At 45.0% G+C, this 15,475-nt stretch overlaps 1 protein-coding gene across 4 annotated transcripts in view; it reads right to left on the reverse strand.

The window, feature by feature from the left end:
- The window catches only part of map3k4 (mitogen-activated protein kinase kinase kinase 4), a 48,509-nt gene that overhangs the window by 17,936 nt on the left and 15,098 nt on the right, over positions 1–15,475 (reverse strand). For 3 of the 4 annotated variants that reach the window (XM_083658517.1, XM_083658514.1, XM_083658516.1), the window contains exons 3-11: positions 13,099–14,585; positions 9,347–9,607; positions 8,218–8,370; positions 6,506–6,663; positions 5,182–5,298; positions 4,978–5,077; positions 3,563–3,646; positions 1,334–1,603; positions 727–876 (exon numbers count right to left, since the gene is read on the reverse strand). In XM_083658517.1, coding sequence (XP_083514643.1) covers positions 727–876; positions 1,334–1,603; positions 3,563–3,646; positions 4,978–5,077; positions 5,182–5,298; positions 6,506–6,663; positions 8,218–8,370; positions 9,347–9,607; positions 13,099–14,585 — 2,780 coding nt within the window. The remainder of the gene's footprint in view (positions 1–726; positions 877–1,333; positions 1,604–3,562; positions 3,647–4,977; positions 5,078–5,181; positions 5,299–6,505; positions 6,664–8,217; positions 8,371–9,346; positions 9,608–13,098; positions 14,586–15,475) is intronic. The other variant, XM_083658515.1, reaches the window with a different exon arrangement.

Consider the following 15,475-nt stretch of genomic DNA (forward strand, 5'->3'; position numbering starts at 1 on the left):
TCCCACAGGCTGAAATTCGACTTTAACAGTTAATTACTTTACATTGACGGAATATGCCATCTCTCATGCACGAGTGCAACCCACACAGCCCAGGCGCATAGACTGCGTCAAGTCAGGCAGAATCAACAGCATGTTCTCCACCTGAGAACAACATCACTATCAACAGCATGTTCTCCACCTGAGAGCAACATCACTATCAACAGCATGTTCTCCAAGTAGGTCGTCCGCTTTAGCTCTTTCAAAATAAAACCCTCATTGTAACGTCAACATCTTGAGTAATGCTTTACAGTCACAGTTTCACTCCATATGTAATCATAACATCACAACGAGTATTTTGATATGTTTGCTGCTTCGTTTGTTGAAACACCTTTTTATCTTCCAACATCCATCAGTAAGGCTACATTACATTACATTACGTCATTTGGCAGATGCTTTTATCCAAAGCGACTTACAATAACACATTTTTGTCAGCAATAGAGCAATCAACTATGCAACACAGTCTATGACAGCTACAACTTCTGAAGAAATAGTGGTAAAGTTTTTTTTTTTTAAGAGAGAGAGAGAAAGATGTTAGTTCAAGAAGCAGCTGCAGTAAATAATGGATTTGAAAGTAGGACATCAATATACACTTGTATACATGTACTTGTAATGCAACATGAAGTATTAGTTAAACAGTGTGTGTGTGTGTGTGTGTGTGTGTGTGTGTGTGTGTGTGTGTGTGTGTACCTTGAGCTGCTCCAGAGCGCTGGCGATGAGAGGCTGGCTGGAGGTCTGCTCTCGGCTGAGGGTGAGCACATCATCCATGGACTGTTGAAAGGCCTTACGCTGGGCCACCAGGTGAGCCGACTGCATCACTATCAACAGCATGTTCTCCACCTGAGAACAACATCACTATCAACAGCATGTTCTGCACCTGAGAGCAACATCACTATCAACAGCATGTTCTCCACCTGAGAACAACATCACTATCAACAGCATGTTCTCCACCTGTGAACAACATCACTATCAACAGCATGTTCTCCACCTGAGAACAACATCACTATCAACAGCATGTTCTCCACCTGAGAACAACATCACTATCAACAGCATGTTCTCCACCTGAGAACAACATCACTATCAACAGCATGTTCTCCACCTGAGAACAACATCACTATCAACAGCATGTTCTCCACCTGAGAACAACATCACTATCAACAGCATATTGACTATATATGACTTTATTGTGTGTAAATTCCTCAACAATTACATGTGTATGGTTGTGGCCTAAGGGTTCATTATGTATTTTAAATTCACCCCTACTTTCAACCAATTCAGAAAAACAAAAAACACATACTTTCATAGCCCTCAGGGTGTCCACAGTCTCCATCTGGGGAACCAGTTTGAGCAGCTCCCCGTCCCACTGGGCCCAGTGGGAGGTGATGGACGAGTCCCCCGCTCCGTGCTTGCTCATGAGCAGGTAGGCGTCATCCTCCGGCAGCTCGTCGGGCTCCTTGGAGCAGTCTTTTCCCGCGGCCGCGTTCAAGAGCTGCAGGATGACAGGCCGCTGTTGCCTCAAGCAACAGGGGACAAACACCTCCAGCTCCTCCAAGCCTGGAATCTGAACCTGGACATAAGGGGAAGGGCATTAACAAGCAGGGTTCGCACACAGGTGAATAGGGTGATTTTTTTTTTAACTAATAGATATCACCATGAATCTTCCCCCATTGATTATTTACATTAAAACAATAACTTTTTTTATTACAAGTTTGCTGAAATGTTGTTTAATTATGCAAATGAGGCATTATCTACTTAAATATGTGCTGATTTGCATACATATCCAGGGCAGAAATCTGAATATAGGAAGGCAGATTCAAAATTCTTGTTTCTTTTTGTTGGACATATTAGAGACAAAGGTTTTTACAGAGGGGATTTTGGATATCTCTTCTTATCACTCCATAAATCAGAAAATACTAAACAGAGAAAAAAATCTATCACTTTTTTAGGAATAAAATGTTATGAATGATATATGAACAAACCCCTCTGTAAAAACCTTCAGAATATAGTTAGGAATAAAACTGGAAGGTTTGGTGTATGTAAGTGCTACTGAAGTGGAGATTATGAAAAAGACAAAACACCCCTTTTTACCCTCTTCACCTGGGGTGTCTTGCATTAAGCATTAAATTCAATGACTTTTCAAGCACTTCCCAATTCCCTCAAATTCAAGGACCCAACATGGCCGAGGTTGAGACAGGGATCAAGGTTACAACACTGAGAATTCATATAATGAGAACTAGCAGCCTTTACAGAAGCCTTACGTTCGCTTTCTTGCCACTGTTTAACCTGCATCATTTAACCCATTGATACCTGATGCAGCATTTGTGTGTGTATCCCTTTAAGACCGCGAACCGCGTTAACGCGGTTCGCGGTCTTAAAGGGATACGCACACAAATTAGGGATATACACGCAAATGCTGCATCAGGTATCAATGGGTTAAGTAATGTTACACAAGAGGGTGTACTTTACCGTGGTTATTTGCACGACGGTGATGCGGCTGGACCGAGGCTATATAACCACGGTAAAGTACAACCTCGAGTGTAATATTGCGATTATACAACAGTTACCAACAGATTACAAGCTATAAACAAAAGGTGTTCATATTCTGGGGCCATTTGCTCTCAAAATAACAAAGTTTTTTGCCGAGTGTGTTAGTCCGAGACAAGAAATAGTCCCCGTTGACTCTGCCAGGCTGAGCCAGCCGACTAAATAGGCTACCACACATGTAAACACAAAACTGCCCCATTAACTGAATATTTGTTGCGACTCTGGCGAAAATAAAAAATAATTAACAGATTAGCAACTACGTCGGTGAACTTCACATGTAGGCTTGGGTGGTGATGTGCCAAAAAGTGAGCGCCTGTTCTATGCTGTTTACACATCGCTCAAAAGCCGCCAGTCAAAATAGTGGTCACACTAACATTACACTGTGGAAAAGACAATTTTACAAGTGGCATCCAAGTCATATCTGATTCGTTTTCAATTTATTTCTCCCCACAAAAGCTATCTCTCAAATATATAGCCTAATGCAGCACTCATCTTCATGTTGCATTTTCACGTTTCAAACTGGCAGATGGAGGATAAGAAACCATTCGACTTTTGTTTACCAATTTGGCTCTCTTCCAAATAATCCAGCCACGTAACTATATGTCCATTCATGAAATCAAATAACACGGGCACATGAATGGTTTGTAAAAGCTATAATAGCTATAAGGCTATAATAATATATCTCGCTTGCTTTCCCTCTGGAGCCTGTGAGCACATGAAAACCGACGCACACAAGCAGAGAGCAAAGTGATGGCAGAGAGAAACACCGGAGAGAAGGAAATGATAGGTATCTTTGGTTATAATTCACTAGAGACGATGCTGACTTTCAAGAACCCGTGGGAACCCTGAAGGTAGATAAATGAACTAAGGACAGAGAGGAATGATCAGAACATAACGGAGATGGGTAAGATAGAGAGGAATGATCAGAACATAACTGAGATGGGTAAGATAAAGCAGAGAGAAAAGTTAATAATGGTGGCACCTTGACATAGTTTCTTTCCTTAAGTGCCTCCAGGAGAGAAGTCACCCCGTGACTGATACTGAAATCTGCAGCAATCTCCAGGTCCTGCATGGGGGTAGTCAAACAAAGAATGTGTCAGCACACACAGGGCCTGGAGCCGGTTGCACGAAACACCTTAAAGTCCCTGGAAACCAAAATCCACAAAAATGTTCTAACTATGTTATTTAGGGTCTTATGTGAGTAATTGTGTGGCTCAGAAAGTATGAGCCATTACTTTCAACCCAAAGCCTTAAAATCGCCACTTTTCTACAAGGTCTGGATTTCCATTTCCTCATTGAAGAGAGCGGTGCGCGCGGTGCTAATATGCATGATCTTATCACGTCATAAGATTTAATCAAATCACACACGCATGCACGCACGCACACACGCTGACACACACAGTAGCGCTGTGCACTCGCAGCGCAGAGATCTCTTCCTCTCTGTAAACCCTCTCTGTCTGTGCTATGCGCCGAGCAACGCGCGAAAACACACACACACACACACTCCATCTCTCTTTCCTTCTCTCTCTCTCTCTCCGTTAAAGGAGAGAGAGGTCTCCTACGAGCAGGTCTCCTCTGCTGCAGAGGGGACACGCCCACAAGGTCCACGGGAGAAAATACACTCTAAAATATAATTGATTCTCATGACTTTTGCCATGACTGTCAAACCTAAATTTATATACTTTGCGACGTTCATCATTGTTCAAATTTGGCTGGTGGCTTATTAACATAGGTTCCTGTGATGCGATGAACTCAAAATGCTAAATAATAAAAAATTATTTCTGGTTTCCAGGGACTTTAAGTTAAGATTTCCCTTAAAGTCTGAGTGAAGGTTTCCATAAAATAAAATTGGTTGCATTGGGACAAGCAGGCTGAAAAACAGCTTGATCCCCCAAGCCACCAGACTCCTAAATAATCAATAAAACCACCCAATAATGACTCTCAAACCCCTGGGCAATATGCAACGTTCTATTTATGGGCAACAGCGATATACAAGCACAGACAACAGATTTGTAATATTGATAAGAATGTTGTGATGTTGATGTACCAAGAAGAGATGCATAACAAACATGACCGACGTTTACCGACGATGTTGATGATGGTGAGGCGTTGATGATGACGATATGTAACAGAACACAACACAGCTCAAGAATTTCACACGTGTGTACTTGTACTTCTTGTATCTAATCTTGTGCAACTGATTTTATTTTATGGAAACCTTAACTCGGACTTTAAGGAAAATCTTAACTCAAGGAGTTTTGTGCAACCAGCCCCAATTCTTTAGTGAGGAGAAAAACAGCGCCGCACAAAAACTGGACCGTCACGGTTGTTGTGGCTCGTTGTTTCAAGGGTGTGAAACCAAGTAAAAACAAAGAGAATGGGGCTGCAGTCTCTCACCTTGCGAAGCATTTTGGCAAAGCCCAGAGCCTTGGACGCTCGTTCTCTGGCCTCGTGGAACAGCTCTTTAAGTGACCGGCTCGTCTCAATAACCGACCGCCTTAAAGAATGACACCGTTTTGAAAGTAAAAAAGACGTCCGCCAGAGCAGAAGACTGAAAGACTGAATAGAATAAAACATCTAATAAGCATGTCATCCCTTTACCTGATCTCGTCTGCGGCCGTGCTCTCGTCTGCACTCTCCCACAATTCGTTACCACTCTTTTGCAAGCCGGCATCCAGGAAGTCTCCGGTGGATTTGAGCAGCATCCCAGCGATGTCACTGTAAGGAGCACAACACTGTCCTCAGTTTCATATCAATCATTCATAAACTCCTAACAAGCGAAAAACTGAAAAAGCATTTATGGCTGGCAAGGTTTGCAGATAGGTGGCAGTGTTGTGCATGGAGGCGCTAAAAGGGCACCGTTCATTGAACGAGCTCGTTTGGTGAACAACTGAGCGCAGCTGTTTGCACCTAATGAACGTACAGAGAGACTGTATCATCTGATGATGTCATCAGTGACATCATCACTGAACTATAGCCGTGTGTGTGTGTGTGTGTGTGTGTTTATGATATCACTAATGATGTCATCAGTGGGACAGACAGAGACACAGAGCCCAAGCTCCCATTTATATACTGCTGTAGTGATGATGATAGTTACAGTAGATTAGTCAACTATAACTAACCATACAATCAAATCATCATGATGTGATGATATGAATAGAAAACATTACTGGTGACAGGCACATCCAACACATCCAACATTCCTTTCTGTGCATGTAGCCTTTGCAAAATATCGTTCTCATAATTGTGTGTAGGTTAAATAGGCTTGCAGTCATGTAATGGAGGAGCGACAGTAAAGACAAACTTCAACAATTGATCAATATCATCAGCTATAGCCTATTTCACCTGTATGATTCGGATTGACATTATATGGATGACAATGGCACTATATGAGGGTGATATCTGTCCATGTAGGTACAGTAAAGCCGCCGCACGTTTCATCAAATCACAATTATAACAGGAACCAAATGAATATCTGCTGTGCGTAGGCTATATTTGAAATAACTCAAATCACATGAAACGCTGCTGCCCTTGCTGCGCATAGGAGGAATACAATTACAATCCAATGATCTCACTATCTCACCAGATACAACGGTTGGGTGATAAAAAGTTAATATTGCTGTTTTATTTCAAACAAACTGTTGTGTATGAGATTATTAAAGCCTGAACTTGTGTATGGGGGAGAGCAGATCGCTGTTTGTTTTACTCGGGTGCAGGGGGGGGGGGGGGGGGGGTAATAATATAAATGCCAGAGAGGGCAGTTGATTTGACCCCACTCCAGGAAGGGTGTAGCATGGGCCAAAAGGAGGAACCCATTAAATTTGGGAGCAGATCCAGGTCCAACTCACGAACACGCAATTGGCCTTGGTGGAGGGTCTGTGCACTTCTAGTTTTGAAAGTAATCCATGTCAAATGGGCCACTGACCAAAAGAGCTTTCCAGACTGGGCCTCGCCTCCGCGGATGTAAGGAGTGATGACCTTGGTGAAGTTCCACTCCTCCTCCAACAAGTTCTTTAAGCTGTGAGAGGCCTGGGGCAGCTGCTGCAACATCTGAATCCAACTGTGCATGTAGTCAAAATAAACCTGCACGAACAGAGAAAGATGTGACACTAGATAACCAGAGGATATTTTATGAACGCTATCTCAATTAGGGATGTAACGATATGAAATTCCACAGTAGGTACGGTATGACACGTTATTTACAAAAATATCACGGTATTTCACGGTTTAGATCCCCCCCCCCCACACCCTTTTCATTAAACGTGCTATGGCCCCATCGAAAAACCTATTTTGCTTTGAAGAAAAATATTTCTTTATTGAGCTGACACTAATATGAAAATGTTTACCCAAGAGTCCTCCATTATGATCTTATTTTTAGTGGCGTGCAGCCACTACGAACCACTTGGCATATTGCATAAAATATTGTGGGCACGGTATTACAGGGAAAGCTTCTGTAGGGCCGTATGATTTCCACAAAATGGAAAAAAACATGGAATCAGGGAATTTGGTAATAAAAATGGAATCAACTGTAAAACATTTGCAAGTAACCCGGATGTACTTATTTCTTTCTTCATCTTCTTCTGTTCCACCGTAAAATCAGAAGAAGAAGAAGCAGCAGAAAATAAGCACATCCGGGTGAGTTGCAGGGTTCACTGTAGTTAGCTGTTATGTAGCTTAGCATGATATACACTGATGATATTTATCAGTTTTCGAGAATATAGACGATTCATTTGAATTCGATGGCCCCCTGGATGAATAACCAGTGTTGTGTGCATGAGCGCGCTAATAGAGCGCCGCTCACTGAGCAAGCTCATTATTTTCATGAGCGGTGAGCTGAGCACCTTTTTACAAATCCATGGGGGGGTGAACAGCCCTATTATCGTTCTTTTTGTATATGTATGTATACTTACTCTATGTATTTTGGTTCTTAGACATATTCTACTTATTTTTGCTTCTATCGCATTTACTACTGTTATTCTATGCTATGTTGTGTTCCAATTCTGCTTATTTTGCTTAATATCACATTTACTACTGTTTATTTATTTTATTTTATGCTATGTGTGTTCTGTGAGCGAGCTACTGTAACTTGTCCCAATTTCCCCCCGGGGATCATTAAAGTCTTTCTGATTCTGATTCTGATTTTTCTCGCTCTCTTTAATTGCCCATTGTGTACATGTGTGTGGTAGTTTACATAGGAATAAAACCGGTTTTCATTTCGCCAGGCTGCTTCCCTCTGCTGCTCTCTTCCGTCCCCCCCTCGCGCGCGCGGTCTGCCCAGGAATGGCTACGGTGCCTCGCTCGACTATCTGAAGCTTAATTAATTAGAATTGCAACTGCGCAAATACACAGAAGCCATTGAAAATGTTTTCTTTTGGTATTTCCCTGTCTTTCTCTGTGTGCATGATGCGGGGGGAGAGCCTGACAGCGCGCCGTGGCGCACACACTCATAGCACACTGATGATCAGTGTGGATCTATTTTTGACAACTCAGAAGTCGGCGCCCGGCAGACGAATCACATTTCAAACTTTAGTTCTCATAAGATAGCAAAAAAAAAAGAAACATATGTGCTGCTGCTGCACATGCCCAAAATTGTCTCTAAGTACTGTGTTTGGAGGAAGGTGCAGAGCGAAGCTTTACCACAAGCATCTTGTGGAGATCCTCCTCAAACTCATCGATATGAGCATTGGTCTGTAAGCCCTGGGAGTCAGTCACCACGCCTCGCAGCATGAACTGGTAGTACTGCTTCATCAGAAGGCCACCTCTAAGAACCTCTTTACATTCACGCACCAACTGAAGAGCGCACGCACGCACGCGCACACGCACACACACACACACACACACACACACACACACACACACACACACACACACACACACACATTTTAGTCTGTGGACATGACATACCTGCCATTTGTATTCATCTCCTCAAGGATATAATAGTGTTTCCTTCATATTCAGCTTTGAGTGGTGCCGTGTGGGAGAGTCATAGACTGAATAAATAAATAACGTAGCTACTGTGAGGTTACCCATTGGTTTTTGGACTTGTGTGCTCAGCTGCTGACCTGTTTGATACTGAGCAGTGAGGGCTTAAGTGAGTGTGTGGTCAGCTGCTGACCTGTTTGATACTGAGCAGTGAGTGTGTGGTCAGCTGCTGACCTGTTTGATACTGAGCAGTGAGGGCTTAAGTGAGTGTGTGGTCAGCTGCTGACCTGTTTGATACTGAGCAGTGAGTGTGTGGTCAGCTGCTGACCTGTTTGATACTGAGCAGTGAGTGTGTGGTCAGCTGCTGACCTGTTTGATACTGAGCAGTGAGTGTGTGGTCAGCTGCTGACCTGTTTGATACTGAGCAGTGAGTGTGTGGTCAGCTGCTGACCTGTTTGATACTGAGCAGTGAGGGCTTAAGTGAGTGTGTGGTCAGCTGCTGACCTGTTTGATACTGAGCAGTGAGTGTGTGGTCAGCTGCTGACCTGTTTGATACTGAGCAGTGAGTGTGTGGTCAGCTGCTGACCTGTTTGATACTGAGCAGTGAGGGCTTAAGTGAGTGTGTGGTCAGCTGCTGACCTGTTTGATACTGAGCAGTGAGTGTGTGGTCAGCTGCTGACCTGTTTGATACTGAGCAGTGAGTGTGTGGTCAGCTGCTGACCTGTTTGATACTGAGCAGTGAGTGTGTGGTCAGCTGCTGACCTGTTTGATACTGAGCAGTGAGTGTGTGGTCAGCTGCTGACCTGTTTGATACTGAGCAGTGAGTGTGTGGTCAGCTGCTGACCTGTTTGATACTGAGCAGTGAGGGCTCTCCGGCAGGCCTCTGCTCCAGGCGCAGCTTCAGGCACTCGTGGATGACGTTCAGCAGCACGCGGCACAGCACCAGGAAGGCTGGGCGGAAGGAGGGGAGGTCCATGTCCAGAAGATCCTCCCAGGACACCTGCTCCGCCCCCAGCTCCGGGTCCACCGGGCCACTGCCCGACATGTGACGCGACAGCTCGGGCAGGTAATCACTGTACACCATGGGGTCTGGGAAGTCTGCAAACTACAGGTGGACACAGAGTTCATTCAACATTGTCCCACTGAGCACTGTTGTGTTAACCAATTTTTATTATGATAATAGTGATTCTAATCTTTGTGTTTACAGTAATTGCCGAAAGCCTAGGGCTGTCTGCTAAAAGTCGACTATTCGATCATCAGTCGAGAGACCCGGGAGTCGACGGAGATGACGGAGAAGTCGAGCAGTCGTCGTTCTCTCTCTCTCCCCCTCCCCTCGTCAGTGTGCTGTGCTCTTAAAATACTGAACACCACGTCATCAAAGTTGGCACATGTCTTAATTATAGTCAATTTCCCGCTGGATCTGTCATTACATTATTAATATCTTACCTGGATAAGCTCAAATGATGTTGTTTATGTTATCAGTCCGACTTGAAACACTCTCTGCTGGCAGAGCAATGGCATACGTGCACGTGCTGCACGTGCAATGGTGCCCCCGCCAGGCCAGAAATAAAAATGCAAAAAAATACTGTATATGTTTTTTTTCCTGCTCTCCCCAAAATTTCTATAAACCTTTATGGCATATTATTACAATACAACAATACTGGTGTTGACAGTAATAGAAGGTGCCAAATCATTCAAAACAATAAGCATTTTGCTTTTAGGAGCATCGTGCCATTGCGAACAGGTTAGCTAAAAGTTTAGCGTCGCCAGCGAGGGACCCCACCGTTGCGGTCGAGGTACGTTTCGAAATCCCTCCAGGCCTGAAAATCTTTCTAGGGGAAACACTGGTTAGGTTAGGCTTATTTGGTATGGACATCACAGAGCATTGGAGATATAACATACATGTATGCACAACAACCAGATACACAGTGTTAAGTGCTTATAGCGGAAACGCTAATTTTCAACACCTGTCCACAGGCGCCTCCTACATCAAAATATATATACAACATATAAATACAACCCAGACCCATTCAGACTCCATTATCCCGACGTCGGCAATTCAACTATGCTGCAATTGACTGTTAATGTGGTCAAAATAATCACTGAAGATATTCGTTTAAAAAAAAGAAAAAAAAAGAAAATTATCATTATTATAGAATAGTCGAATATTCGTATTGGACAGTCGAATCCGAGTCAACTGACAGAATCCTGAGTCGAGGACAGCCCTACGAAAAACAATCAATTAAAAGCAAACAACAAACATCATTAGGGATGGGTACCGAGCACCAGGATTTAATTGGTACCGGTTCCTGACGGGTCGGTACCAGCAGTATCCACAAGGTCCTGGACGTTCGGTGCCGCTATCGTTTTTTCTTACCGTTCCCACACACACCAGGTGAATACGTTTGATGTGGCGTCTTTACACTTCTGTCCTGTCGCTATGCTTGCAGCAGGTTTAAAAGATTTAAAAGATCAGTAGTATATTTGGAAGAAAACTAGTTTCATGATAGCCTGATAGGAGGCATCGCGCATTGTTGAATCACACAACAACAAACCTATTTAGGGTACTTGACAAAATAATTCAAATTAGCCTACATCAAAGCACCAACACACCATTTAATCAACGCAATTAATTGTTTAAGCAGAATATCAGAGCAATTTACTTTCTGTTATTAAACATGTCAGTTTCTGACCTACAGTATTTATCTCCCTACCTTTCCATCCCCCTGCTAATGCAGTGTTTTCTTATATCATCCTCATTCTCTTGCTGTTTTCATGAGGGTCGGTGCTCCCCTCCCATCATCAGCTAACAAAAGAGTCCGTGCCACAGGCAAACGAAAGTAACAAAAGTGAAAGTAAAATGAGTGCTTTGCTTTTCTCTGTTTTCCTTTGAAATTGTTCTCTTCCCTCAGCCGCCATAGCTGCTGCTCTGCCACCCCTTCTTTCAGGTCAGAAATCCATGTCTGGTTTTGTCACGAGTAGCCTATGCCACTCATATTTTCCTGCATATTATCCAAACAGACGTCCAAATGTATTATAAGCATCCTAAGTCAGTCAGAGCAGTGATCTTATGTTTCACAGCACCAATGTCACTTATTCTATCTAGTGGGGATGTGCGGGCGCCTTCATCTGTAGATTGAGTGTGTTTGTATGTGTGAGCATGAGGCTGTGCCCTGCTGAGGAGGAGCAGTCTAAATATGTGACACAAGGTCAAGGTTCAACAGCTCTGAAATGTTCTTTATCTCCATAGGCCCTTGCAGCAGCTTTGTTATATAGACTTTTCATCAGTTAGCTCAGCTGTAATTATATGGAAATTAAGTTCACTTTGTAGTTCAATACAACAATTTTCAGTACAATTATGCTTCATATAGAGAGACAAAGTGAAACGTCACGTCCTGCTTTTTCTCCCTGTACCAGCGCTGCGAAAAATATGAATGGCGGTGGGCGGAGAATAAGGTTACTTTTTTGATCCCGTTTGAATTGTGCCACGGGGTGCCAACGCTAATTTTGTCAATTTAAAAACATAACTTTGCATGTCAAAAAAGTCACAGTTTGTCGTCAAACTGAAACGTAGGGGTTAGTTTCGTATAAAAACTACATAGCTCGTGGCATGTCGCCGGTCTTCAGCTTTGCCGGTAGAGAAAGTGACGTCACTTAGGCGATAGGGGTGGGGGGAAAAATCGATTCACCTAAGTATCGCGATTTTTAATGTCACGATTTTTTGGATCGATCTTTTATTCCAGAATCGATAATCGCAAATTAAAAAAAAAAAAAAAAAAAAAAAAAAAATTTGGTGCTTGCAGTCAGGCCACTCACTGAACAGCAGGCCAGGCGCCGCCTACTGGTTTACTAGTGGTTTTATTACTTTATTAGTTAGTCTGAAGTAATAATTACACTTCAGGGTTAAAGTGGGTGCATCTCATTGTAAAATTGGACTTCAAACGGCCCAAATCTGGCTTCAAACGGCCCAAATTTCACGTGCGTTGGCCCATATCGGCCTGGCCTGCTTGGTATCTAATGCCCGGCCTGAATTATGATCCCAGTCCGCCCCTGTTTTTAACTATATCGCCCAGCCCTACTCATGATATATAATATACAGTCTCTAGTGTATGATTCAACTTTTCCCATGTTCTAATCTAGTGTAAAAAAGCAAACAAACTGAAAAAAGAAAAGAAAAAAATAAACAAAAATCGCAATAAATCGTAATATCGAATCGCAATAATCGTAGAATCGCAATACTTAAGAATCGCAATATAAATCGAATCGGCACCCAAGAATCGTGATAGTATCGAATCGGGAGATAAGTGAATCGCCACAGCCCTATTAGGCGACAGTGCGTGTAGTCTTTCTGATTTATAACTTCTAGTGCAACAGTTTGGCGACAAACTGTGACTCTCTTCACATGCAAAGTTACGTTTTAAATTGACAAAATTAGCATTGGCACAAAACCGTGGCACAATTCAAATGGGATCAAAAAAGTAACCTTATTCTCTGTTCACCGCCATACATATTTTTCGCAGCGCTGGTACAGGGCAAAAGCAGGAAGTGACGTTTCACTTTGGCTCTCTATTGCAGACATAGAGGAGAGAGCCTCACCTCCAGTGCAGGAGTGTGGCGGAGCAGCGCTGCCCTGGACCTCTGAAGAGAGCGGTCCATCAGTTTGTGCAGTCTGAGAATCAGTTTATGCAGTCCCATCTGTTTCAGAGCCTTATCCACAAACGGTCTGTAGATAGCCGTGGGGCAGAACACTCCGACTCCCCCGCTCGCGTCTGCAGCTCCTGCCACGGCAGTTGGGAGAAGGTCTTCCTCTGACGACAGTCGGGCAAATTTGGGTGTCAGGGAGGGAGATAGACATCCGGCTCCCCCTTCTGTCAGGGAGGGGAATAACTCTCCCTCGGCTACACGTCCGGCACCCCCTTCCTCCCCGACATCCCTGTCCTCGCCGTCACTGTCAGCCGTGAAGGTGGCCGTGGAGTCGTTCTCCTCTTCCTCCTCCGTCTCCTCTTCATCGTTGCCGCGGGAGCAGCGAGGCGAGGGGATCTCGAAGATGGGCCAGCCGATACGGGACAGATCGTGCAGGCCCAGCACGGTGGCCATGACGCGCAGCTTCTGGTTGAGGTCCTGGGTGATGTTCAGCCACAGACAGAGTGCCTGCACCTTGCCTTGGAAGTCCTGCGCTGCGTACTTCTCGTAGTCCCTCTGCAGTGCCGGCAGCGAGGGGTACAGAGCCTCCACGGACTCCAGCAACTCCATGACCCGCTTCACCTGCTCGAAGGCCAGCCGCTGGCGCTGGAGGTGCTCCCTGCTGCCGGCCCCGGAGCCCAGAGGCTCTGCTGCGTTCATCGCTGTCGACGGGGAGGCGCTGAAGCCCCAGGGATCTACTCCACAGTGGTTGGTCTCTGCTACGGGGGGCTCGCTCTGCTCTCCACAGACTAGATCTGGGACGGCGCCGTAGCCCTCCTGGCCCGTCTCGGACCCGGAACATTGGGGCAGTCGGACGCCGCTCAGACTGTCGTAGTTGACCTTGAAGTGCAGCACCTCGTTGATGATGTCGGGGATGGCCTGGCGGGCGGTGAAAAGGAATATGTCCTGGTCGCCGGTGGAGCGCCGTGCGTGCCACGCCTGCAGCTCCAGCCAGATCAACTCGTTGTTGTGACCCTGGCCCATGAAGGCCATGTTCTCCAGGCCTCTCTGCTCCTTCTCCTTCCTCTTGGAGGACATAGACGTGAGCTTGAGCAGCAGCCGCAGGGTCTCGAAGAACTTGAGGCGGTCGGCCGGACAGTCTGTGCGAGAGGTTTGCCGGTGGGTCCGGGCCATGGGATGGGGCATAGAGACGGGCAGTTTGCCGCTGCTGCAGCCCAAGCTCAGGTAATGCTTGGGCTGCATGGCATCCATGTTGAGGGAACCGAAATGGTTCGACTTGGAGAGTGGGTCCAGCATGAAGGTGTTCTTGTGGTCTCTCTCAGTGGAGCGCAGGGTGGCCCTCTGCTTCTTGCCCTGCTTGTAGCTGTGCTCCTCGGGGGACTCCGCCGGCCTGGGACTCGGCCTGGGACTCTCTCTCGGGACAGACGGGCTAGGGTCTGCTGAAATACATACATCTTAGTCAGTATATTCAAAATCAGGGCTCGACATTAACGGATGCCCGGTTGCCCGGCCTGGGCAACCCAAAAAAAGAAATGGCAACCATTTCTTGGCCTTTGGTTGCCACAGTGGCAACCACGTTTTAACATGCAAAAAAATATGTACAGCCGCAAACGGCAAAATATACACCAAATAAATATTATGTTTTAATACTTGTGAGTGACATACATGTGACATTTTACAATCGGAAACGATGTTACTAATTACCAGTGGGAACCTACATGCTGCACGTGCGGTGTGTTTAACGAGGAGCCTACTCGGACAGGTGGGTGCTCGCTCGCACACAATCACACCGGCTGCAAGACGAGCCGTGAAGATGTCAAATCAGATGAAGTCTGGCTGGGTCAAAGCCCCGACTAATAACCTAACCCTGCGTCAGCATCAACATCACAAATCAAGTTTCAAGATGATAATTCAAGCGACAAGGAACAACAACCGCCCGCACAGAAACAAAAGACGAGGGAATTTGTCAAGTCATGGGAGTGGGTGATTGGTGAAATACCCCGGCGGCGTCTTTGAACGGGACGGAAAACGACTGCCAAGCATGAAGCCTACAAAATAGACCTCGACCAGGACATCATTATTACTACTACTACATCCGGTGCGCGCACTGAATAGGCCTATTATACTATAGACTATTATACTTACTTTTCTGTCACATCGTCATTATTAAGCCGGCTTATGACTGCATAGTATCTTAATTACTCAAACTATAAGGCAACTAAAAATGGCAACCATATTTTTATTCGGGCAACCAAAAGCTCCTGCCAGGTTGCCACTCCGGCAACCACTTTTTAAAAGTGAACGTCGAGCCCTGCAAAATTCACACACA

Source organism: Poromitra crassiceps (assembly GCF_964638095.1).
Source record: "Poromitra crassiceps genome assembly, chromosome: 22".
Classification (NCBI taxonomy): domain Eukaryota; kingdom Metazoa; phylum Chordata; class Actinopteri; order Beryciformes; family Melamphaidae; genus Poromitra; species Poromitra crassiceps.